Source organism: Gallinula chloropus (genome assembly GCF_964237585.1).
Source record: "Gallinula chloropus genome assembly, chromosome: 4".
NCBI classification, from domain to species: domain Eukaryota; kingdom Metazoa; phylum Chordata; class Aves; order Gruiformes; family Rallidae; genus Gallinula; species Gallinula chloropus.
The window spans coordinates 81,624,952-81,648,385 of record NC_140088.1 but is presented as its reverse complement, the minus strand read 5'-3'; the positions used below and the strand labels follow the sequence as shown (position 1 = coordinate 81,648,385).

The 23,434-nt window shown below is 44.3% G+C and overlaps 2 protein-coding genes across 2 annotated transcripts; one reads left to right on the top strand and one right to left on the bottom strand.

The window, feature by feature from the left end:
• Window positions 1-521: 521 nt before the first annotated feature.
• On the bottom strand, window positions 522-9,011 carry NPY5R (neuropeptide Y receptor Y5; the record flags this gene model as incomplete). The annotated part of the gene is made up of 2 exons (XM_084264012.1): window positions 8,885-9,011; window positions 522-1,865 (listed from the first exon to the last, which is right to left on the bottom strand). Exon 2 carries the CDS (start codon window positions 1,851-1,853, stop codon window positions 522-524), a length of 1,332 nt encoding a protein of 443 aa, XP_084120138.1. The 5' UTR covers window positions 1,854-1,865; window positions 8,885-9,011.
• A 9,630-nt stretch (window positions 9,012-18,641) lies between these two features.
• NPY1R (neuropeptide Y receptor Y1) lies at window positions 18,642-19,972 on the top strand (the record flags this gene model as incomplete). The annotated part of the gene is made up of 2 exons (XM_084263990.1): window positions 18,642-19,391; window positions 19,514-19,972. 2 exons carry the CDS (start codon window positions 18,642-18,644, stop codon window positions 19,970-19,972), a joined length of 1,209 nt encoding a protein of 402 aa, XP_084120116.1.
• Between the last annotated feature and the right edge of the window lie 3,462 nt (window positions 19,973-23,434).

The window sequence follows — 23,434 nt, the reverse complement described above, 5'->3', positions numbered from 1 at the left end:
CTTGCAAAGACATTGCAATGTGTAAGTCAAAGAGCTAAGGAGAAATGTTTGTCTAATCATATCCAGAAACAGATGTTTAATTATCTCAGAAGACAGTCAAAGTTGGTGCTGAAATAGTCTCAACAGTAGTTATTTAGTAAACGGTATGCATTTTATTATAGTTTTATTACAGTTAATACTGATATGTCTACCAAGCAGTCTTACATTTATTACTCATTATATATTCTGTTTAATTCCAAAGTACAGATTGCCAGTATTTCAGGTAATGAAAATGGTAGTTTGGTTTTGTACACTGGGCATGACTTCCTATGTGTAACAGACAGACGAATATTAAAGCATACGTATGGATTTCTGCCCAGTGCAGAAAATACATGCAGCTGTAGAACTGTCCTTTTGCACAAAAAAGCTACTAGTCATAACCAAGTCAGACTAACTAAACTATACTAATTTAGCTTTTACAGCTATACACGTCAGTAGACTTGAAAGCCAAACTTGTTTGTTTTATCTTGGGGTGCATAAAATCATGGTATTTGGCAGCACGGAATAAGGGACATTAAATCAGCTTTTATGCTGTTGTTAAGGAACCCATAGAGGATGGGATTCAAGCAGCAGGACATCATACCAAGTAAATGGCATATGCAATACACTAATTTAAAATGTCTGTTTGAAATAAGAGTGGCATTGAAATCTGTCACAATGTGGAAAAGGTGAAGAGGCATCCAACTGAAACCAAAAACTAGGATCAGCAGAGTCAGTCTGCAAAAAACTCTCCTAGATCTTGTCTTAATTCTGATGATGGATCGGGATACTGTAATCATGTCCTGGATCTCTGTGTTTTCTTCTGGTTTCATCTCAAAACAAATAGGTATCCCAGGGATGAATTTACTGGAAGAAGACAGCTGGCTTTTTTCTGTGCCAGAGCTTTCTGGGAGGTCTCTGGAAGGAGTGTCCTGATGATGCCTTGAAATAGCTGGCATCACACTTGAAGTCTTTTTACTGTATCTTCTGTGGTGCCTTCTGCCAAAGGCGCAGCTCCATCTGGAACAGCTGGAGGGCTGCACCTGCGTGCCGGTGCTCTTAGAGGGATGAAGTGTGAGGTTTATCATCTCCTTTTCTTCGAACTTGTTTTCCTTGTTTGACAGCCTGGAGCCTATGCTCCTGCAGACGCTGGTGTGACTAGCGGTTAAACACGCCAGCGGCAGTATATACTGCATGAACAAGAGGGTGATGGTAAAGGCAATTCTGTAGGAATCTGAAGGCCACGACTCAATACACAAGAGCCTGTTCTCCAGTGCCTCTAAATTCAGAGTCTTGCTGAGGTCCACAATTCTGTGGAAAACTGGCAGAGGGGAGCAAATGGCAAAGCCAAGGGCCCAAACAGTCGCTATTAAGTAATAGCCCTGTTTTGCTGTTAAATTGCTAGAGAGGGGGTATTTTATCATACGGTACCTGACCGCAGCGATAGATATTAACATTAAGGTTGAGACTAGAACGGATGCGCACTGGAGGAAGGGCATTATGTGGCACATGACAGCACCAAACATCCACTGGTCAAGCAGGACGGATGTCAGTGTGAAAGGTGAACAAAACAGCACAACTAAGATGTCAGAAAAGGCCAAGTTACCAATCAGAATGTTTATTACTGTCTTCTGCTTGCGCTTTAGTAGAGCCGTGAGTATAAGCAGGTTTCCCATAAAGCCAGCCAGACTTATCAGTGTGTACAGCCCAATGAGAAAGTACTGTATGTCATCAACACTACTCTTATAATCCTCCCAGGCAGAAAAATTCTTTGTAGTAACAGAGGTGTTCTTGGTAGGTGTCCTGTTGTTTCGGTCTTTGAATCCTAAATCCATTTTACGTTCCTGCTTAGAATGAGAAAGGCACTGATTAGCATCTGAAGGAAGGATGATGCCGGTGTTAATTGGAATGCAAAGGAACATAAATTTACCTGGTATCACCTTAATTCAAATAAATTAACAGTCATTAAATACTATGAGGCAGAACCTACCAAACTTCAGGTCACCACGACTTAGCTTGAAAGGTTTTGTCCTGTGGCGTTCAGCACACCTAGGCCTCCTACCTGTCTGCTCACATGGGATGATGACAATTTAAGGTTCTGCATTATGAAGCTGGCTTTTAACCATGCTCTGCTACAGACCACACCATCAGCCTTTCCGTGAGACAGCAGTTAGCTACAAATGCAATCCATTTAGAGCCAGGGAGATTACTCATATGAATAACAGCTCATTGATATGAGTAAGGAAATTGCAATCACCACCTGGGCATGTGCAAATTATAATGACAGCACCTGAAAATATATGATGTTTTGACATATGCTAACAACTGCAGGAGTATTTCTTACCTTGCTAGTAGAAAACTGACACAAAATAGGTGAGAGCTTTCAAAAAGGATCAGTTTATAAGGACATCCACTGTCAGTGATCTGAGGTGGAATCCTAACGTGGCGTGTATACAAACCATCTTCTATTGAACACATTTTAACTCCTGCTCAAGCTGAAAGGAAAACTTGTAGATAACATCCAAAGTAACTGGATGTAATACAGAGAGGACAGAGTTAACTGGAAGCAAACCCCACACAGCCATTTGAAAATTCAGGGGACTGCTAATTATTCAGCATAGAAACATCCAATATTAAAACCTATCTCAGCACAAAGTTATTCTGCCTGCAGAATCTTCATCTGGTACTCTTCATTTTAGAAAGAAACAGAGACAAGAGAATCCAGTTTAAACTCCAGTTTACCTTAAAAACACCTGCATGTACTTAAATTTCAAAGTAAAAATTTCCCACAGCTCAATGCCCTGTATGAAACTGTTTAATGTTTAGAAATCTTAGGCAAGACAAAGTAAAAAGATCTAAACAAACCCAAAACATGCATAAACTGGGCAAAAGGCTAAACCAGCCTACTGGAAAAAGCAGGGCTCTTCAAGAGTGTATCTACCTTCAGTGAGCTGTATCATGGCAACTTCTTTGTATCTTTGACTTCTTCAAAGTGCAAATATTACTGGATTTCCTCCTAGTGTGCAGATGGGCTCCTTCCTTCACATCACAACATGTGATTTTCCGCTGTTGGGTGCCAAAGGGAAGCTCAAACCATAAACCACCCCCAGAATATTCACTGACAGTGCATTTTGATGGGAAGGTACCTAGGTAACATTAGAAATATTTATTAAAAAAAATAATAGTAGGATAGTGCAAGGTTTTGTGTCTTGCAAGTAATGTGTTGGGAAGAGGTGAAAAGAACTAACCCTCGCCAGCTTCTCACAATGCTGAGTTAAAGAGATTTTTAATAGCTAAAATCAAAGTAGAAATTGGATATGTGAATTTAGATAATCTAGATACTGTAATTGTGTGCATACAAGTAGGGTGGCATTAATGCAAATTAAGTCTGCTTATGTCTCTAGTGAAATGCTGGCAAACCCTTTAACAGACAAACACTATCTGACTACCCTTGCCTCTGGAGCAACTTTAAGGGAGCTGACTAGAAATTCTCTAAGTGATCCAATCTATTTTTCTACTGATATTATCAGAAGTTTTTGTTCTGCTGGGCTTCTCTTTATACAACTATTGCTAAAGAATTAAATAGGTTCTTTACTTAATTTTTCAGAATTGATTTCTCTGAGTTGCTAGTAACGATCTGAAAACTATGATCTGCAGACCACAGCAATTTTCAGAATCAGCTGAAATGTCTTTTCTCCAGATGTCAGTCAACATAATTTTTGTCTGAGAAAAGCACAGCAGGGCTGGATAAAATACCTTCCCTTAGCTCGGGCTTATGGAGTCATGTCCCTGTTATGTCATACCTGTATCATTTTTTTCCCCTCTGCTCAGCATGGAGAAGTGATGGGTTTTGCTGTGACTGATGTTTTACCAGATTTCAGTGCATGCACACATCTGTAATCTGCAGACTCTCTTTTGATTCATGAAAGCCATTTCAACAGCACATTGCATTTCAATATGAAATATTACCTGCCAAGTATTTTCAGGGTAAATATGCCATTGTCTTTACGCTACCACATTCAGCTTAGCTGAGAAGTGTGTAGGAAAAACCCTTGCACATAACTGAGTAGTTAATAATCAAAAAAACCCAAACCCAAACAACATTAGTGTGATTCTGAAGACAATTTTCTCTTTGCTTGGACACTTCTTTTCCATTTTGTATTTTGCACATGTATTGCGTCTGGCTGAGATGGGGTTAATTTTCCCCAGAGCAGCCCTAATAGCACTGAGCTTGGTATTGGTAGCTAGCAAGTTCTTGGTAACACACTGGGGTTTTGGCTGCTGCAAGGGCTGGCATGCACTGAGGCTGTCTCTCTCCACCATTGCCCCCTCACCAGTAGGCTGGGGGTGGTACGATCTTGGGAGCCAGGACAGCTGACACAAACTGACCAAAGGGATATTCCACACTGTGTGACATCTGTTCAGCAATAAAAGCTGAGAAAAAGAGGATGTGGGTGGGGAGAGCATTAACTTTTTTTCTGATGACATTTGTCTTCAGGAGCAACCACCACACATACTGAAGCCCTGCTTCCTGGGAAGTGGCCAGACATCGCCCTACTGATGGGAAGTAGATGCTAAATCTTTTCCATTCCTTTGTTTCCACAGGTATTAAACCCCCTTTATCTTGATTCATAAGGTTTTCTCCATCTTATTTTCTTTCTCCATGATCAGCTGAGGAGGGGAGTGATAGAGGACCATGGTGGGCACCTGGCGTCCAAGTCACTCCGGTCACCAAGGTCAACCTACCACATACAGATTAAGAAAGCAGCATGAGTTAAGCATCCCATTGCCTGATAGCAGGTTTGAAACCAATCAGGAGTTATTGGAGAAAGGGAAATGAACTTTACTCAAGAGCTAGATCTGACCACATTTTGGTTACTAACCAACCAATCATCGCCTGGTTGAATAGGAAGACTAGTAAGAAAGAGGTAAGGAAATCCAGTAACATCTTGAGACTCAAAAAAGATCAAAAACTTTTACAGTGCTCCCAAAGTGTTGATGACTCTGAAGGAAGGATCTTTTGATTTATCATGTGTGCCTATAGATGTATTTCTTTGCCAAGAAGGATCATTCTGTATGTTCTACTGAGTTAAGGATTAACCAGTAAAGGAGAAACAAACTGCAAACGTTGATTCTCTCTCAGAAACCTGAAGATGAGGATTGCTTTTAGAGCAGATACAGGGATTTTCAATAATAGTTAAATTTACACACACAGTCCTATCTCTCCAAAGGTCATACTGAGCAGTGACAATGCCTACCAATGCTTGAGTTACAATAACCACTATGTATGTGTGAAAGTTGTGTTGATCCGTGTACCAAAACTACACCTTCCTCCCTAGACTTTCTGGTGATATTGGCTGTCATTGAGAAGGTCAGTGATAGGACATAGGTTCATCAGTGCTTGGACTAAAAGCAGGCAACCTTACTGGTAGAAAAGACTCTTCATATAGTTATTGCATTCCATTTCAATTATGTGCTACAGTCTGAAGAGAAATATGTGTAATTTAATTGAATTTTTGCTTAATTTTAATCAATGGATTCTATGAAGAGAATTGAAGAAAATCTGGTGGTGTCACTGTTATTTCTTACTGCCACATTCAGCTTTGGGTGTCTGAAAGTGAAAAGGAAGAGGCTCTCAAATCAGACTCACCGTAATTATTTTATCTTCTCTAAGTTTATATTCCATACAGGTAATGCTAAAGCTAGAGCCAAGGAACAGAATTTTATGTGTTGTTATACTGGAATATGTTTATTAAGTGAATGTTTACTGAGTTTTTCTTTAAAAAAAAGTAATTGAAAGATTGTTTCCAGGTTCTGTGGATTTCTACATCTTAAAGTGTAGAAACACCTTCTGCATGTAAAGGTCTTGCAGTATGGCTCTAGCAGGGTCAGTCATTGTCATTTTATTAGAATTCTTTATTTTAAAAAAAAGAGTGAACATGTTGTTTTTCTGAAATAGACACATTTTGTTGAGACACATCAATACTGAAGAAGCTTAGTGTGAGTGCCTCTGAGGTCCAGCATGGGATCTCCAGCTCCATCGCCCCTTCTGCCTTGGACAAGAGCTGAGCAGGTGCCATCTCCCCTATCACATGTCCTCTTTTCCATGAGGAAAGAGCACTGGAAATAGCCACGTGCTCTGGCCAGGCCCTGGCTGGACACTCAGGGCACTACAGGAGTCTGCAGTGCACTTGCAGCCACTTTTGCACCATCTCCCTATAGTCACAGTCACTGTGACAGAAAGAGAGGGAACAGAACTGTAGTCTGCTGGTTTCACTGGAGAACTGGTGTGCTGACAAAAGTTCCCTTTGCAAAATGCCCAAAGAGAATTTTATTTTCATTTTGGGTGTGTGACATTAAAGCAGACTTCTCCCCAGAGACTTCAAAGTCCACTAAGTGGATCTCCTGCTCTATGAGCTCCGTCTCCTGCTCAAAAGGAACCAGTTGCTCTCCAGCTTGAGTGCCACTGGCAGCAAAGATACAAACAAAAATGTTCTTCCTTCCCTGGTCTTCAGTCCCCAAACTCCTATTAGCATACCACTGATTTCACAAGGGCCGCCTGCCCATGTTGGCATTTAGCTTCCTTCTTTGTTTTAACAGCTGCTTCAATTTTTGGGGATTCACTCACTCTCCCTCTGTCAATTGGTTGATCCCAGCATGGCACGTGGTCATAGCTTTCAGGGAAATTAAGATTCCTGAAAATCCCACTGTGGGAAATCGAATTAAAGAATATAATTTGAGAATGTTCTCCTCATATTTAAAGTGTATTTCTAAACTGAATGCACCACAGTGCCAGGGTGCTCTTGCACCTCTTTTCAACATCAAATTTAATAATCTGAAGGTAGCTGATGGAGATTTTCTAGCTGTCAGCTCCAGAAGTTAGATTGTTTTAATCTTCTACATCAATCAGCCAAGCAAATGAGGTCCATTTCTGTATTCCTGGGACTGTGCTCAGCTACACCTGCATGAGTTCACACCATGTGAGCTTTAAGTAGGTTTGCTTTGGTCTCCTTTAGTTTCAGTGGGATGCTTGAGACAGAAGGCTAGGCTGCACAAGGCAGGAGAGACTGCAGTTTTGTGGCAGGATCCAGGGTGGATTTGAAAATTTACTGTAAGAATCAAGTTAATGCAGTTAACACTAAATACAAAGAGTATCTGTCGTTAACTTTTATGGTGAAGTGTATTTTGCGACAGTTCACGTACCAGGATCTTGGAAGATTTAAAGTAAGGCCACCTTAAACCAGTCATCTGTGATACCTCACTGCTACTGTCTTATTTTCACCAAAACCATGCCTCAGGAGTTTTCAGTTGCAGTTGCTCTAAAGCCTGAGAGTGACAGGCAGAATTTAAACCATTATTCATGTTTAGCTGAGTTAGAGGTCCCACGTAACCAAAAGATATGTTACTTCAATGTGTCTAACATCTTAATATTCATCTCATTATTCGACTTAAAGCTACTGTTTGAAATACAAAAAACCCCATAAATCATAACAGGATAGATATTTCTCTTTCTCTACATATTTAAAAGGAAATTTTCAAGAACACAAAAGTTAGGCAGGCAACCAGCCTCCTCCGAAGCCAAATGTTCTTTCAGCAAGTCTTTCTTCTATTAGATGAGATACTTATGGCAAGGTTTGTTCATAGGTAAGACCTCATATCCTACAATATTAGTGCCTACAAAGTTAACTCTGACTGATGCCAGCATAGTCTAGCCAGTTCGGTGTGTGTAACAGGACAAGTGATCTTCCCAGCTGTGAGCAATTTACAGTCTTGGGAGACCTTTGTTCTACCTTAAAAAACAAAGACAGAAAAACACATACAGGGAGGAAGCAAAACGTGCAGGCTCCCTAAGGAATACCGGCTTTTCTGCCCCCAAAACACTGGAGTCCTGTCAGGGCTGTATGAGAGAAGAAAAGCAGAGAAAGTCTTTAAACTTCTACATGGTTGTAAACAGTTAATATGACAAGCTGGCCACCTCAGCTTAAGGAAAAGAGTGCGCCCTTGAGCAAAGATGCCCTCGTAGCGTTAAAGGCTGAGATGATGTCCAGGCAAAAACCTGAAAGCACTGCAGAGTCACAGTCACGACACAAGCTCAAGATGAAGTGCAGCTGCTTCAAATATTCTTGTTCATTACATGCAACAGCAAAAAAAAAAAGAAAAAACAACCCTGAACAACCTATGCTGAGAACCTGGGAGAATTCAATAGATGGAGATTGCTTCAGAAGTCCAGAAAACTGGATTTCTGTGCATGATAATGGCATGCCTCTTCATCTGGCAAAGTAAAAGAATTGCAGCATTATCCTGGAAAATAAGAATGCAGCTTCCCAAAATAAGCAAAAGCCACCTAATGAGATTATTTCTCCAGCCCCGGGGAAATGTTATGCAACGAAACGGGGCATTTGTTGGCCAGAACAGAAAACTTGCGTGACTACATCTTACGCCAGGGAGCAGAGGAGCTGCCGGCTCGCAAGGGGAAAAGCCCAAACCAACCGCCAAACCCAACGGAAACGGGCAAGACTCGTATTTTTGCCCTTCTACGCCTCTGCAGGGCATCACTTCGCCCTGCGCGCCCCGCACCGCCCTGCGCCCCAAGCCACGCACCGTCCCGAGCCAGGAGCCCCGGGCTCCCTGCGGCCGCCGCGGCTCGGGCTGAGGGCGACGGGACGGGACGGGGCCGCGGAAACCCACTCCCCACTCCTCCTCCCTCCCGCGCCCCCGCTCAGCGAAACCCGGCGATTCCCGCGCATTTCCTGGCAGGGCGCTGCCCCGCGCAAGCTTGCGCGGCCGCCCCACGAGGGGGAGTTGAGTCCCGCCGCGGCCGCGGGGATCCCTGCGCGGCAGCCCCATGCGCCCCGCGGCGCGTTACCTGCGCGCGTCTCCCAGCTCCCGCGGGCGCCTCGGGGTTTCGCGGCGGCGGCGGACAGGAAGGGCCGCGGAGCGGAGCGCGGGTGCGTAGCGCCGGGTGAGGCGGGGCAGCCCCGGGCGGCACTCATAGCTCCGGCGCGGGCCGCGGTGAGGAGAGCGCGGCTCCTCGGGAGCAGCGGAAAGCGCGCATCCCACGGGCAGCCTGGCGGCGCACGTTAAGCGCTGCTGCGGGACTCGCCTGCGGCCGAGGGCCGGGCTCCGGGCAGCGGGGACGCCGCCGCTGCCGGGCGCCGTTCGTGCCGCTCGCCCGGGCGCTGGCGGGGTCAGGGCTGGAGCCGCCGCGCGGGCGCATTTCGGGAGGCTGCTCCGTGCGGTATCTGGAGCCTGTTATTTTAGCGTTGCACGGTATGACAATTAGAGTTACCATGGAAATGCAGTGAGACTGTAAACAAGCCCTGCACTCGCCAGTTGGTAAAGGATGCACTCGGTTTCTCGCCGGGAACTGGGGGCGCGGCGTTTTGCAGAGGTGAAACGCTCTACCTGCCGCAGGACACCGGGCAGCGTGAGCGCAGCCAGGAGACCGCGGGGCACTCACCTGAGTGCTTCCTCTGGAGCGGAGCTCCGCACAGCCCAACCCCCCTGTAATTGTTACTGTTATTATATTATCTCCCCTAAACAGTTTTCCTTTCCGAGCAACTCAGTTCTTACAGAGGCAAATCTCTGAAGGGTGGGTTTAATTTTATCCGGGTGGGAGGGCAGGGCATCTTTTCTTTGCTTTGTTTTTTTTTTTTTTTGAAGTGAGCAATATTTTAAAGCCTACAAATCGTTGGGTTTGTCACAGCACAAAGCATGAGAAGACAAATTCCGCCGATCTCGCCAGCCGCGATCTCCTGGCGCAAGAAGAGCCATTGATCATAGTCCAATTACAGGGCTACTGGGGAACGGAGCGACGCGCGGGTCTCTGGGAGCACAAGTGGCAGAGGCTGACATGAAGCTGTAATGACTTTCCCATTTGCTGAGGCACTCCTTCCACGGTTGGTATTAACTCAGCGCTGCAGAAAAGCTCTCAGTGTAATTAGCCCGCGGAGGACTGTGCCACGCAAAGACAACCTACAGCGGGGCCGACCGTACTGTACAATAACTTTGGAAGTCCAGTTAGGTTCCTTATTTAATTTAGGTTAAAAATTACCCGTTTAGGGGAAGAGATCGAGGAGCAATTAACCTCAGTCTCCAGCGGATGAGCTCAGGATGGCGAGGAAGATCGCGTCCCATCTTCTTTCACCCGCTCCTGCATTATTCACCACCCACTGCTGGTGAATCACGGCATGTGCAAGTGGAGCACAGGGAGCTGCCAGGTGGAAGTGACGTGCCAATCCATCTCATCCTTTTAAGACAGCTCTCCTGTTAGTCACAAAAGAGAACAAAATTAGTCCTTTTTAGGGCTGAGCAGCTGTTCTTAACATTTTCAACCATCTTCCCACCTACCACTGATGGCTTTGAACCCTTCCATGCAAATACTTGACCTGAAGATAGAAACCCACTCTGGTTCTAACCTGTGATGGGGGAGATTGAGACCATCTCCCTGGGCACCTCTTTACCTGAATGTTTAGGGGAGCTTCTCACATTGCTGGCCATGCTGCGTGAGGCAGATGTGCCTTCCTGGAAAGAGGGAAGTTTTAGAGAGACGCTGTCTTGCTATGAAAACTCCTGGCTACAGCAGACTGACACTGTCTTTCAAAAAAATATCTAAAATTTCTAGGACATCCCACAAATGGAAAACCATAATTCCTTGCCTTGCACAGGTATGATTTATGTGGGATGCCATTTTACCTTTGTAAATATACAAACAGCCTACCTACCTCCACCTTGGCTGTTTCTAAGGCAGGCAGGCAGTTAGTTTCCCAAAGAGCCTCTGGAAATTGCATGGTTCTTTGCAAGAGCAGTCAGTAAGATAAGTGTTTCTTCCTCAAAGCAATTTTCCTGAAGAAAAAAAATATCATACCTGTTTGCTAGTTGTCTTATGTCAGGACAGTTCATCAACCAGTAATTTACTGGCAGGTGTGAGTTTATTTGTGTCCCATCCCCATCCTCTGTGTGTGTGTCCTGGTCTGTAAATCATGCCAGATTTCTCCCAGTTGTATTAGGATAATTCATCCCCAATATTTGTGCATGTCAGAGGTGATTGCTATTCCCACCATTATATATTTTTTTTCCTTTTCACTGTTTGTGTACCACTATCTTGCCAGTAATATTACTGAATAATAAAATGGGTGATCTAAAGAAAGGCACTGACATTAGAGGTATCTAATGTCACGACTGACAATGGATAAGAGTGCAAGTTCCCTAGAAACAAGCCTACAAAGGGTTGTTGAAACCGTGGAGGAGTCCTTGAGGATGTAAGGGATGGTGATGATGAAAGATACCTGTTCTGGAGGAACTGGGGAAGAAAATTGGTGCATTGGAGAGAGAAGGCTGGGATTCCTGAGTCAGAAGGTCACAACAGAAAATATAAGAGAGAGCTCTGTAGTTATAAGAATGCAAATTCATTTTGTCATGTTTCTTAACACATCCCCAAATGCATCTTTATTTTGCGTGTATCACCCCAATATCTTTGAAAATGGAGCCTCTAAAGGTTAACAGTGAAAGACATGCAGAATCAAAGTTCCAGATGAAGTTGGGAAGAACTGGTGAATGCCATGGAAAATCAAGACCTAAGGCAACTAATGTCTAAATTCCCCAGCATGTCAGCTGCCCTGAGTCAAAGTTTACCAGGAGTCAATGACTAATGTTATTGTAAAGTCTGCTGCCAGCGGAGCCCCTGTCCACAGGCAAGACAGTCTAAAGTGGCAGGACGTAGCTACTAAAGTATTTCAGGCATTTTGTGAGATACATGTAAAGCATTTCTGTTGGCCAAAATTTTTCCCACACATGAACCCAACTGTTCATCCCCCATTGAAAATACTATTAAAATACCACCCCTATCTGGCTTTGGTTGATAAATATTTAGCCCCTATCCTTCTGTGGATTCCTACCTCATGTAAAGCAGGTAGGCATGAAGACAGCAAGCCTTGGGCTACTGAAAAGGTTTCAATGGTTGAGATGTCTTTGCAATGAGAGGCAGGACATCTGATGATTAGCTAATCAAATATGTCTAAGGGTCAGTAGGTAATAGATGATTTTTGTTGCCTAACGTGTCATCACATTTGTTGGGTGGTGTTAGACATCTTGACTATTAATGTCCCTTCTGGATGATCACGCTAAAGCCTATTTCTGCTTCATCTGAAGCCAGATGAGAGTTTGTGTATGTGAGTTTGAACCCTGAATGGACAGACTGGGTTGGCTGTAGCAGAAAACACAACTTTGTATTTTAGCCAGGTGGAAATAATTTAGGATGTATCTTGAGCAGTCTGCAAGTAATGTTCCATATGATCAGGACAGCTTTACACTACTTAGCTTGGCTATGTTGTGGAAGGTGGAACTGCAGAAGCAAGACTCTCAGCTGAGATTAACCACATAATTATTCACACAGCTTCTTTGGGTTTGTGACATTAGCAGTCAAATGAAGTATTGTTATGTTTGGTGTCAGTTGCAGGCTTGCAGAATAAACATGTGCTTAGCCAAACAGAGAATTTGCTGCTACTCTCATTGTACTCAATAGGAAAACGCCTGTTTTGTCTACTGATGACAGGCTTTTGCCCCAAGGAGCATGAGTTCCCTTATCTGTGAATAGTGGGATGCAAAATTCAAGTACTTCAATGGTTCTGATGTTCATTACTAGAAAATGAAAACAATAAAAATGAAGTTTAAAAATAACCTTTGGGGAGGGTTTCCATTCATTTCCGCATCAGTGACTTCAGTTTGTTTTAGATACAGTAGAAACCACAAATGACTCTCATGGTGTTTTTTCACTCAGTGGATTTTAAGTTTCTCAGAGGGATTGCATTGCCTGAACACATGACAACACATTGCAATGAAAGTGACAGCCTCATTTTATGAAATATTTTCTTTGCCATTTTTGAGACTTACAGAGAGAGAATTCTAATGGGTTGATCCCTTGGCATATTTTTTCCATGTGTTTCTTAAAAAACATCTTGTTCCCTTCTCAGCGCTTTTGCTTCAAAGAAACTCTGTATTCTTTTACTCAAGCTGTTCTGTTTCCTTAGCTGAAATACTTGTGTTCTATTTATTGTACTTACTCTCTTTTTGCCATGTCATGCCTTTGCACAAATAAACATACACACACAAACAAACACAGCCTCCCAGCCCGGGCTGCCTTTGATGCACTGAAAAGATTTACTCCCTGGAAGAGTCTGTAACACAATGGGTCCCTTCCACAAGGTGCAATCCTTCCGGACCAGACTGCTCAAGCATGGGTCCCCCACGGGGTCACAAGTCCTGCCTGCAAAACTGCTCCAGAGCGGGCTCCTCTCTGCAGAACACAGCATGGATGTCTGCTCCACCGTGGTGCTCTATGGGCTGCAGGGGAGCAGCTTGTGCCATCATGGTTCTCATCACAGGCTGAAGGGTAATCTCTGCTTCTGTGACCTCTTCCCCCTCCTTCTTCATTGACCTGGGTGTCTGCAGAGCTGGTTCACTCACATTTTTCTCACTCCTGTCTAAAAACTGTTATGCAGCATTTTTTACCCTTTCTTAAATATGTTAGCACAGGGGCACCACTAGCATCACTGATGGGCTCAGCTTTGTCCAGCAGTGGGTACATTTTGGAGTTGGCTGACAATGGCTCTGTCCAACACAGGGGCAGTTCCTGGTGTCTTCTAATAGAAGCCACCCCTGCAGCTCCCCTGCTAACAAAACCTTGTCATGTAAACCCAAGCCTCTTATTCTGAACTGGTCCTAAAAAAGTATCTCTGTTCTGGATACCTGCTGGCAGAGTACTACAATTCTCAATCACAGGATGCTTATTTTAATTTTTAAAATATCTTGCCCATATGGATAAGAGCATTACGGGAAAGTAGTGGGATCATCCTGGCAAAGAAAAAGACTTATTTCCTGCCTAGAAACACAGCTATTGCCCTTAAAAATCTCTATATTAGACAATAATTCTTTTTTTCTTTTTTTTTTTTTTTTAGCAATGTGAATGGTTCAATTCCACAGCCATAGCAATGAGTCCTCAGTTCTACATGTCCTAGAGTGTCACTGCTTGAGACAGAAATATGCTCTTTATAGGTTCTTCAGCTTAGATCTCTGCCTGAGTGTATCCACCTTTGCTCTGCTCAGACGGAGTCTGGTGCATGTTAATGACCCACATACGACTGAAGTTCTTGAGAGGCATTATATACAGCCTGCATTCACCTTCTGGCTGCTGCTGTTAAAATGTCAGCAGTGCCCCAGCTACTGGTTTATAGCAACCTTGAGGTATGCCTGCTCGTTGCTTTCTCACACTGAGGACTGCGGTTACAATGCAGTTGAGCTGAGCTCCTGGAGACCCAGTGTAAACGTCAACCTCAGTGCTGAGCACTGAAAACTTCTCACGAGGCTCATTCTGCAAAAAATGTTGCAATCATATACTATTTACAACTGATTTTTTAACTATAATTAACATAATTGAGACTTGAGAGTTTTCTGCAATGTGTTGCCATATAATAGGTAGATGCCCAAAGGCAAGAATGTAAGAGCATAACTCCTTATGCTTGAAGCTGTGGAACCTTGGAAGAGTTAGGGCACTTCGGTTTTCCAAGAAATCCAAACTCCTAGTACAGCCTGCAGGGTTTGTCATGGCATTTTTTAAAGTGCAGCTGAAGTTTATCTGGGTAATTGCTCTCGGGCTTCCAAACTCTCTGCATTTTATGCCCATCGAAGCAGACCTCCTGCCACAGTGCTTCTTGTGAGGGAGAGGGCAAGGTATTTCAGGACCTTGAAAACAGATAAAACTCTCCGTTTTGCTTTTTATGACTTTGTACAGTAAACAGAAATCTGTCCTCCTGTAGCTGGAGGTAGTTTGCAGAGCTACTCACGAAAGCTGCATTTAAAAAACTAAAAAGTCCAATTGCTGGAAACTGGAGTTTGCAGAAGAAGCAGAAGAGCTGGCCAAGCCAACAGCCACCACCTTTCCAGCTCTTTACAGCTCACTGTGGAGATTTGTTCTTTATTTCTAGGGATCCATTTTCCTTCCAGCTCCCTGAGATACTCCACTGCTCTGTAGGATCCTGCAGAAATGCCTTTCTTTTTCCTCCTGCAGGTCATACAGGATGGCGAAACACTTGGCTGGGATGAATCAGAAAAATGGCCATCAGGGCCACAGTGACAGTTGTGTTTTCTTGAGGTTTGATACTTTATTGACTTAATTTAATTTAATTTAATTTTTTTTAATTGCTTCTAGCTTAAAATAGCAAAAACATTGACTTGACAATTCTTATTAATCCAGTCATCAATCTTCCTGATAAATACAAACTAGAAGCTAGTTGTACTGGCTTAAAAAGCCAAACCTGGACTTTGTAACTTGGTCCTCATACTTAAAATTGCCTTTTCATCTGCTTTCCAACAAGGCTTCTATTTCCACCTCGAGTTTGACCACAAGATGGCAATAACTTGCAGACAAAATGCTGAAACAGCCAGACAGCGATTTGAAACTGTCTCCCTTCCTGAGCTTTTCCCCGCGCTCTCCCCCTTCCTCTTTTGTTTCAATATTTAATTGCATTTATTTCGGAATTACTAGGCAACCCACCCCCAGATGTGTAATTTAAAGGTGATATGCTTGCAGTGAGATTTCCAGGATCTGCTCAGCAGAGCACCATCATGTGATACTGGGATAAGGTGGAGTTCAGTTTTAAGGGGGAGTCTCCAGCCTTCCTCACCAATCTTTAGGATCTCAGCTGGAGGAATACCAGAGGATCCATCCCTTTTCCCTACTCCTTCTCCATCCAGCCTCCTGAGCCAGCCCCCGGGCTCATCAAAGACGGACAGAGCACTCGTGTGCCAGGTGAGTTTCCCTTGCGGTTGCTTTCCCATGACTGTGGGTGGTTGTGTGTGGGTTAGGCTGGTGTTTGCTTGCTCTCAGGTGCAGATGACAAAATCCCATGGAGGGGTAGGCTCCAGGCTAGACTTGTAAGTGGCTAGGTGAACCACTGATTCGGGCTGACAGCATTTTGTACTTCCCTTTGAAGAGCTCTAACAGTTTAGCAGTGCATTTTCTGTCCCCTCACAGCATATGCTGTTTCACCCTCTCCGTCGGCTGCTGCTAAACTTTTGACCAAAATTCTCCTGGAGAGTCAGAGAGGTCTGTGTGATGGGGGAGACTCTGCAGTCACCCAGAGGGGTCTGAAGAGCTGTGGGGTGTCCCCACCCAACGCCAGCACCCAGGACGGGGAGTGATCTCCCTCCTGGCATGGGAGTTGGCGGGGCAGGGGACAGGAAACAGTGCAGCTGTCCAGGAGATGCAAATTCACCCCCTCCTGATGTCTGGTCCATTTTGGAGAGATGGGAAGGGAGGAAGGACTCCTTGTCACTTGCCAGCAGTGCTGTGTTTCTGATCTGGTCCTTTGCTGTGCTCTTAGGTCATATCTCTGCTATGGGGAGAGGCAAGGGAGAACAGAACAACAGCAGTTTCTGCTTTTGAGTTTGATATTTATTAAATAAGCAAGAGCAGAGCTGGGCCACGGGATGAGAAAATCCAAAAGCCTGAAACCTAAGCCACCTCTTTTCTGGATGCAGTTTGGTCCCAGCTTGTGAGGAAACCTGCCTGGTTCTTTCCTTGCAGGACACAGCTCCTCACTCGCTCTGCTCCTGCCATTGTGCTGTGAAGTCCCAGGGATGGACTGCCCACCTCACACTGTGTGAGTGGCAGTGGAGATCGTAATTGGTCCCTGATGAAACACCTCAATGAGGTGCCCAGATTCCCTGAGGGGTTACTGCTGCCCACTGTAAATAAATAAATAATTAAATCCAGACATTGATTTTTGAAATGGGCTAAAGTCATACTGCTGGAAGTTGAGGAGTCCTCAGTCTGCATGCTTGCCCTTTGGATAAAGCACCTATTTTGATGCTGAATTGATGCTTCAGGAAGCCCTGGGGGGTGGGAGATTCTTCACTGGGCCCTAAACCAGACTATGTGGACTAGGGAGCCTGGATAAATTTAGTGAGCAGAGGCAGCATGTTTGAGAGATAGTGCCTAGGTGTGCGTGCCTAGCTGGCTTGAAAATCAGAGTAGCCAAACCTCAGGCAGAGATGCTTTTTCTCCAACATCACTGACATTAACTTTGATGCTAAAATGTCACTTGGAGGAAGCTATGTCACCTGTCATGGTTTCATGTAGTGATGTGATGATTATAAAGAGGCAGCAGAGCCAGCTGAGGTGAGCTTGTGACGCTGCTGAGAAGACAGGGAGACACGGCGTTGGCACGGTGATCCTTTTGCTGACCCTCAGGAGAAGCTGGAGCTGCAAGCCCAGCCCTCGCACTCTGCCCCTGCCAGAGGCAGCCCCAGCTCCCTGTCCCCAGCAGGCAGCTGGTTTAAAGGGTGTCTGCCACCAGAAACAAAGACGATTCTACTCCGAGGAGACTTAGGTGGCACTGATATTCACGTCGAGTGTCATTTAAGAACAAAAGCTCACCCATTCAGGGTAACTTTTGATGAAGTGCATTTCAGTGGGCAACGTTTTTACGGCTTTTGTGATAAGTGCCATATGGAGCTGGGTTTGGAACCCACTTGTGTGAATTCTAAGTGACATTACTTTCATTACAATAACCCAAGGTTAAGTGAGCAATAAATTTAGCTCATGGGAGAGTGGGCAAAGGGAAAGTTCCAGATTCAGGGTGACTGCCACTAATGGTGAGTTGGAGTAAAGGTGTGTTAGGTTATTTGATTTTTTTTTGAGTTTAATTTGTTTCCTCCTGAACACATATGCCTGATTTTCTGTGATTTAAAAACCAAGCCTTTGCAAAGGGGGTGGTTTCTTAGGCATGCCTATTTGTGTAGCACAGGTGAAGACATTTTCTGAAATGTTTTAATTTTTTGCTGGTTTTTTTTTTATTTTTCTTTCATTTTGTTTTATTCTTTCTTTGCTGCACAGTCCTGCTATCTGAGATTAAGATTTGCCTTTGACTCAGAGCCAGTGCTGCTATGGGCACTCGGTCCCTCAACATCAAGTGTATATATTAAGTAAAAAATAATCCAGCGATTTTTGGAGCAATTTTTCCGCCCCTCAAATTCATCAGATGGGTTTCTCCCCCCCTTCCCCCCCCGCTCCCCCCCATTTAGTCGATGGCTGGATATAATTCCACTCAGAGCAGCTTGCAGACCTTTGCAAACTGAACTTGTAGAAAGGAGATGTAAAACATCTCAGGTGGGAGACTGAAACTGCTCCTCGGCTCGTCCTCTCGTGCAACTTGTGCCGGCAGCTATGACAGGGCTGGGGGCACACGGGCGGACGCGCCCCCCTCCCGCAGCGCTGGGGAAGCGCCTGCCTTCTGCCTTTCTTCCCCCCGGGCTGCAGCCTCCGCTCCGCCTGGGACCGGCCGCCCTCCCGCTGGGGTTTCCCCGGCCGCTGGCTCGGTACCCCCCCCGTCCCAATCCCCGCGGGTGGGGGCGAGGGGGAGCGGCGGCGCAGCGAAGCCCTCCCGCGGCGGGCAGGCGAGCCCGGGGCTGCTCCGGTCCCCGGCGGGACCCGGCCGCGCCGCGGCACCGCGCCGGAGGGTGACGGGCTGTGCTCTTTCCTTCTCCCCAGGTGGTGCGAGGGAGATGCGGCGCCGAGGAGCGGGCTCGGCCGAGGGTCTTCTGGCGGGCTGAGGGGAGCGGTGCGGATGAAAGCGGCGGCGGCGGCGGCGAACGTCGTAGGGCGAGTTGGGAGCGACATGAACGCTTCGGCTCTCGCCCCCCTGGGAAATATTTCCAGTCACCTGAATTTTTCGGAGAAGAACTCGCAGATCTTGCAGTTTGAGGATGAAGACTGCCACGTGCCTTTGGCCATGGTCTTCACGTTGGCCTTGGCTTATGGGACTGTGATAATTCTGGGAGTCTCTGGGAATCTGGCCTTGATTGTCATCATTTTAAAACAGAAGGAGATGCGGAATGTTACCAACATCCTCATTGTCAACCTGTCCTTTTCTGATCTTCTGGTGACCATCATGTGTCTTCCCTTTACTTTCGTGTACACTTTAATGGACCACTGGATTTTTGGGGAGGCCATGTGCAAATTGAATCCCTTTGTGCAGTGTGCCTCAATCACCGTCTCGGTCTTTTCTTTAGTCCTCATTGCGATCGAACGCCATCAGCTGATCATCAATCCGCGGGGCTGGAGGCCGAACAACAGACATGCCTACCTGGGGATTGCTGCCATATGGATTTTAGCCACAGCTTCCTCTTTGCCTTTCCTGATCTACCACGTGCTAACGGACGAACCCTTCAGAAACATAACGTTTGATGAATACAAGGACAAATACGTGTGCTTGGACCTGTTCCCCTGGGACACTGCCAGGCTGTCCTACACCACAACGCTTTTGGTGATTCAGTACTTCGGACCGCTTTGTTTTATATTCATTTGCTACTTAAAGGTAAGAGAGAACCCCCTTGAGATACGTACTTGTTTCTGCTTGAATGCTTGTTTGTCCTTTGCAAAGATGATGGCTGTAGGTTAAATTACCACACGTGTTTCTCTCTGTTGAATTCCCTGCAGATATACATACGATTAAAAAAAAGGAACAACATGATGGACAAGATGAGAGACAATAAGTACAGGTCCTCTGAAACCAAAAGGATCAACATCATGCTGATCTCAATAGTGGTCGCGTTTGCAGTTTGCTGGCTGCCTCTCACCATCTTCAATATCGTGTTTGATTGGAACCATGAAATTCTGCCAGTCACTACCTGCAGCCACAACCTTTTGTTCCTGATTTGCCACCTCACTGCCATGATCTCTACCTGTGTGAACCCCATCTTCTACGGGTTTCTCAATAAGAACTTCCAAAGGGACTTGCAGTTTTTGTTTCATTTTTGTCACTTCCGCTCCCGTGAGGAGGATTATGAGACTATAGCCATGTCCACCATGCACACAGATGTGTCAAAAACCTCTTTAAAGCAGGCAAGCCCAGTCGGTTTTAAAAAAATAAATAGTGATGATGATGACAAAATATAAAGAAGTAATAAAAATTCTACACCAAACTGCTGGGAGTGTGATTGCAGGTGAAACGTCTCCAAGGACAAGCACAATTACATAACAAGTACAAAAAAAAACAAAAAGGGTAATGTTTTTCTTCTTTTTCCAAGGAACTTTGATTGTTGTCACTTTGAAATTATGCACTGTGCATTTTTGCCCCTTTTACTGCTTTAATGTTCGCAGCAGTTACATCTGAATCTTATTATAAGGCAGAGTCGGACCTGCTACTACCTATGGTTTTCATCAGCTGTCTTTTGTTCTGTTTTCTTTGTACAGTTATCCACTTTCGCACAAAGGTACATTTATTGATTCTTTACAAAGAAGTAGTTTTCGGGAGCGTCTGTCTAAGACCATTAGAAACAATAAGAACTGCAGGAAGGCTGTCACTGCAGAGGACACCCATCCCAGCATAAAATTAGGACATGGAAGAGTTCTTCTTCTTTTAATCCGGCTTTTGATCGATGTTGAAGTCCTGTAAAAGCAGTGTAGGCACGCTGAAAATGTTTCCCTGAAACCTGTAGAATGTGTTAAATGGGGACATGCATTTGTCTCGTTCACAGGGGCAATTCAGGCTGCAATCACTTGGGTTCAAAGACAGGATTAAGAGAGAAATTCTGTTCTCATTTATGAGAGTAAAACCCTACAGTAATTCCACAGAGCATAATGGGATAACTCTGATGTTTCACCACAGCAAATGAAAGCACAAATGGGCCTTCAGTCCCAACTGATTATTTCTGATTTTAATAATACAGGCTTTTTAATTTAAAGAACCCAAACCCCATTTTCATCTGCTATCACCGATGGGAGTTAGCATTGCTGGGCTGAAAAGGACTGTCTGTTCCAAGCCTATGAACCATGTAAATTCTCCTTGAGACCAGAAGCTACAGGGAGGTGGGACTGAGCTCACTGTCTCTACAAGGTGCAATTCCATCCTCCAGGTGAAAGTGAAAATCTGGTCTGGTATAAAAGGCAAAAAAACCCCAAACCCAACAGCTTTATCTACCTGAGTCCTTTCATAGTAATCAGTGCTGATCTATATAAATTATGGATAGCCTCATAATAGTCTGTGTTCTAATGAAGCTTCATTATCTCCAAGAAAATGGATGGTTTAATTGAGATGTGCAAAATTTAGAAGGAGGATATGGATATAATTTGGGTGTAATTGGTGTGTTTAGCTTCCACACTCACAGTTTCCACAGTTGGTTGAAGTACAGAAATATTTGCCAAATGTATACAATAGAGCTCTGTGTGTTACTGATTAAAATACATATCCTCTAATTACACAACATATACATGACTAGATACCCAGCTGAGGGAAACCTGCATAACTTGACTGCTCTAAATGAAAGTACAACAGTATCAGCCAGCTGAGGTTTTGTGTCATACAGTGTACTTGGCTGTACAATCAATGCCTTTTTGAATAATCAGCTTTTTAAAATACAATAGAGATCCTACTTTCTTTTAGTAATGTCACCTTAAACCATTCTGGTGGGGAGGTGGGGTGGGATGTGTGTCTTTAAAATGGATATAAATGTAAATGTAGCATAAATGTAAATCTGACCTGATATCTTTCTGAGCAAAAAGATCTCAGGATATGATGGTAAATTTAGTATGTTCTAAAATTCGACGTGGAGAAATGAAAATTACTTGGGTTTGCCAGTATTTAAAAGTCAAAAACTGTGCCTTGTGCTGTCTTATAAATAGTGTAGAATATTAGAGTAGCAATGTGTTCTTGTGCATTATAATTCCATGTATTTCTCTACTGGCAGATAATTTAATTAAAAATGAGGTTTCCGTGGTTGAGAACAGAGAGGGAATGTAGAAAATGAATTATAAGACAGAACTTTCAGAGCTTTGCCCTTTTGTATTTTATGAGATTTCATTTTTCTTTGTGGTTCTCTGTGGAGCGTGTTGCTAGTAATTTGACAAGAGGCTCCTGAAATTATTCCCCTGTCACTTTCTGATAATTTTCATATGCTAAGGGGTGTGTAATTTCACCAAGAGGTACAATGCAGAAACCCAGCCATGTTTTCCTGTTAAGAATGCTATAGTGGGTTTTTTCCCATTAGAAAAAAACCCAAACAACCCAACAAAAACCCACAGTGAATTTTATGGGTTTTTTTCCCATTTTTGAAAAAACCCCACTTTTTTTACCAATCCAGTGGAAGAAGAAACAGGAATTATCTGAGAAAGCTACCTGTTAGTTTGCTGGAAATTTTCGATCAGGCTGAATTAGGTGTTTATACAGAGTAGGTGTTGGAGCAACTGCAGAGGAACCTGCTGGGGCAGAGTGAGCTAAAACTGGTGTGTACTAAGATTCGGAGCTCTTCAGTGGGATAGCAGCATAATTCTGCCTCTGTCAACCTTTCTCCTGCTTGAGCTATGGTCTCAAATCATAAAGCCCATTGGATACCATCTCATACTGTCTCCTGAGAATGCATGTGAGGGTTTTTTTGCCTGTCAATGCCCGATGAACAAGGTGAAGTCTGGGAGCATTCCTTCAGCTTGTCCCTGTGAAGCTCAGGAGCCATTTTTCTGCTGCACTGTTGCCCTAGGGTCAGGCTTCTCTTACATGTGTCCTCACTTGCCTGCAAGAAGCCTTTCTGAGCCTCTGCTGAGGATGCAGGCTAGCACATCACCATACAGGTAGCACAGGGGATGCTGCCTGAAACGACAGTGGAAATGAACGCGGTGTCCAGCGGGAAAATGCAGTTAGAGAATTTCAGGAGCAAAATCATTGCTCTTCTACAGAATTTGTTATGATGAGAAAGATAAAAGTAGTCCCTCTGAGGTGCTGACCTGACATCTGCAGGGCGCAGATGACATCTACTGTGAGCAGTATTTTTGTCTTTGGTTTCATGACTTGACAGCGGAGTCTTCACGAGCTGCTGGAGACTTTCCCCTCCTGACGCCTGGCTACAAAACTAATCCTCTTTTTCACTTTCTCCAGCACAGCTTCTCCTTCTCTATATGCTAAATTTCTTTATAGGGGCAAGCCATCATTTTTTTACGTTTCTCTATCATTTCTCAGTCATTCTAGTCTGATAGCTGTTCCTCTTATGCGCTGTTTTGTTGAACTCTCCCCACTTCAGCACATCCTAATTCCTGTCTTAAAAGCCTGAAGATCCCTCTCATTCTTTCAGACTGGCAGAAAAACAGAAGAGTGAGGGGGTCTATAATATATTGTATGTGCAATACATTTCATGTCAAATCTACAGCCTTAAATGACAAATGTAACTATTTAATAAACATTAATATCTGCTTCATCTGTCAGTTATTTTGTCACTGTTACTGTAAATTTCACTGTTACCCACCACAGACATTTAAAGCTTGAGGATTGGAACTCTGTGATCCTTGGGGTCCCTTCCAACCCAGACCATTCTGATTCTATGAAAGCTTCTGCATAATCTAGACACACCTGCATATTTGTATGTCATCTTT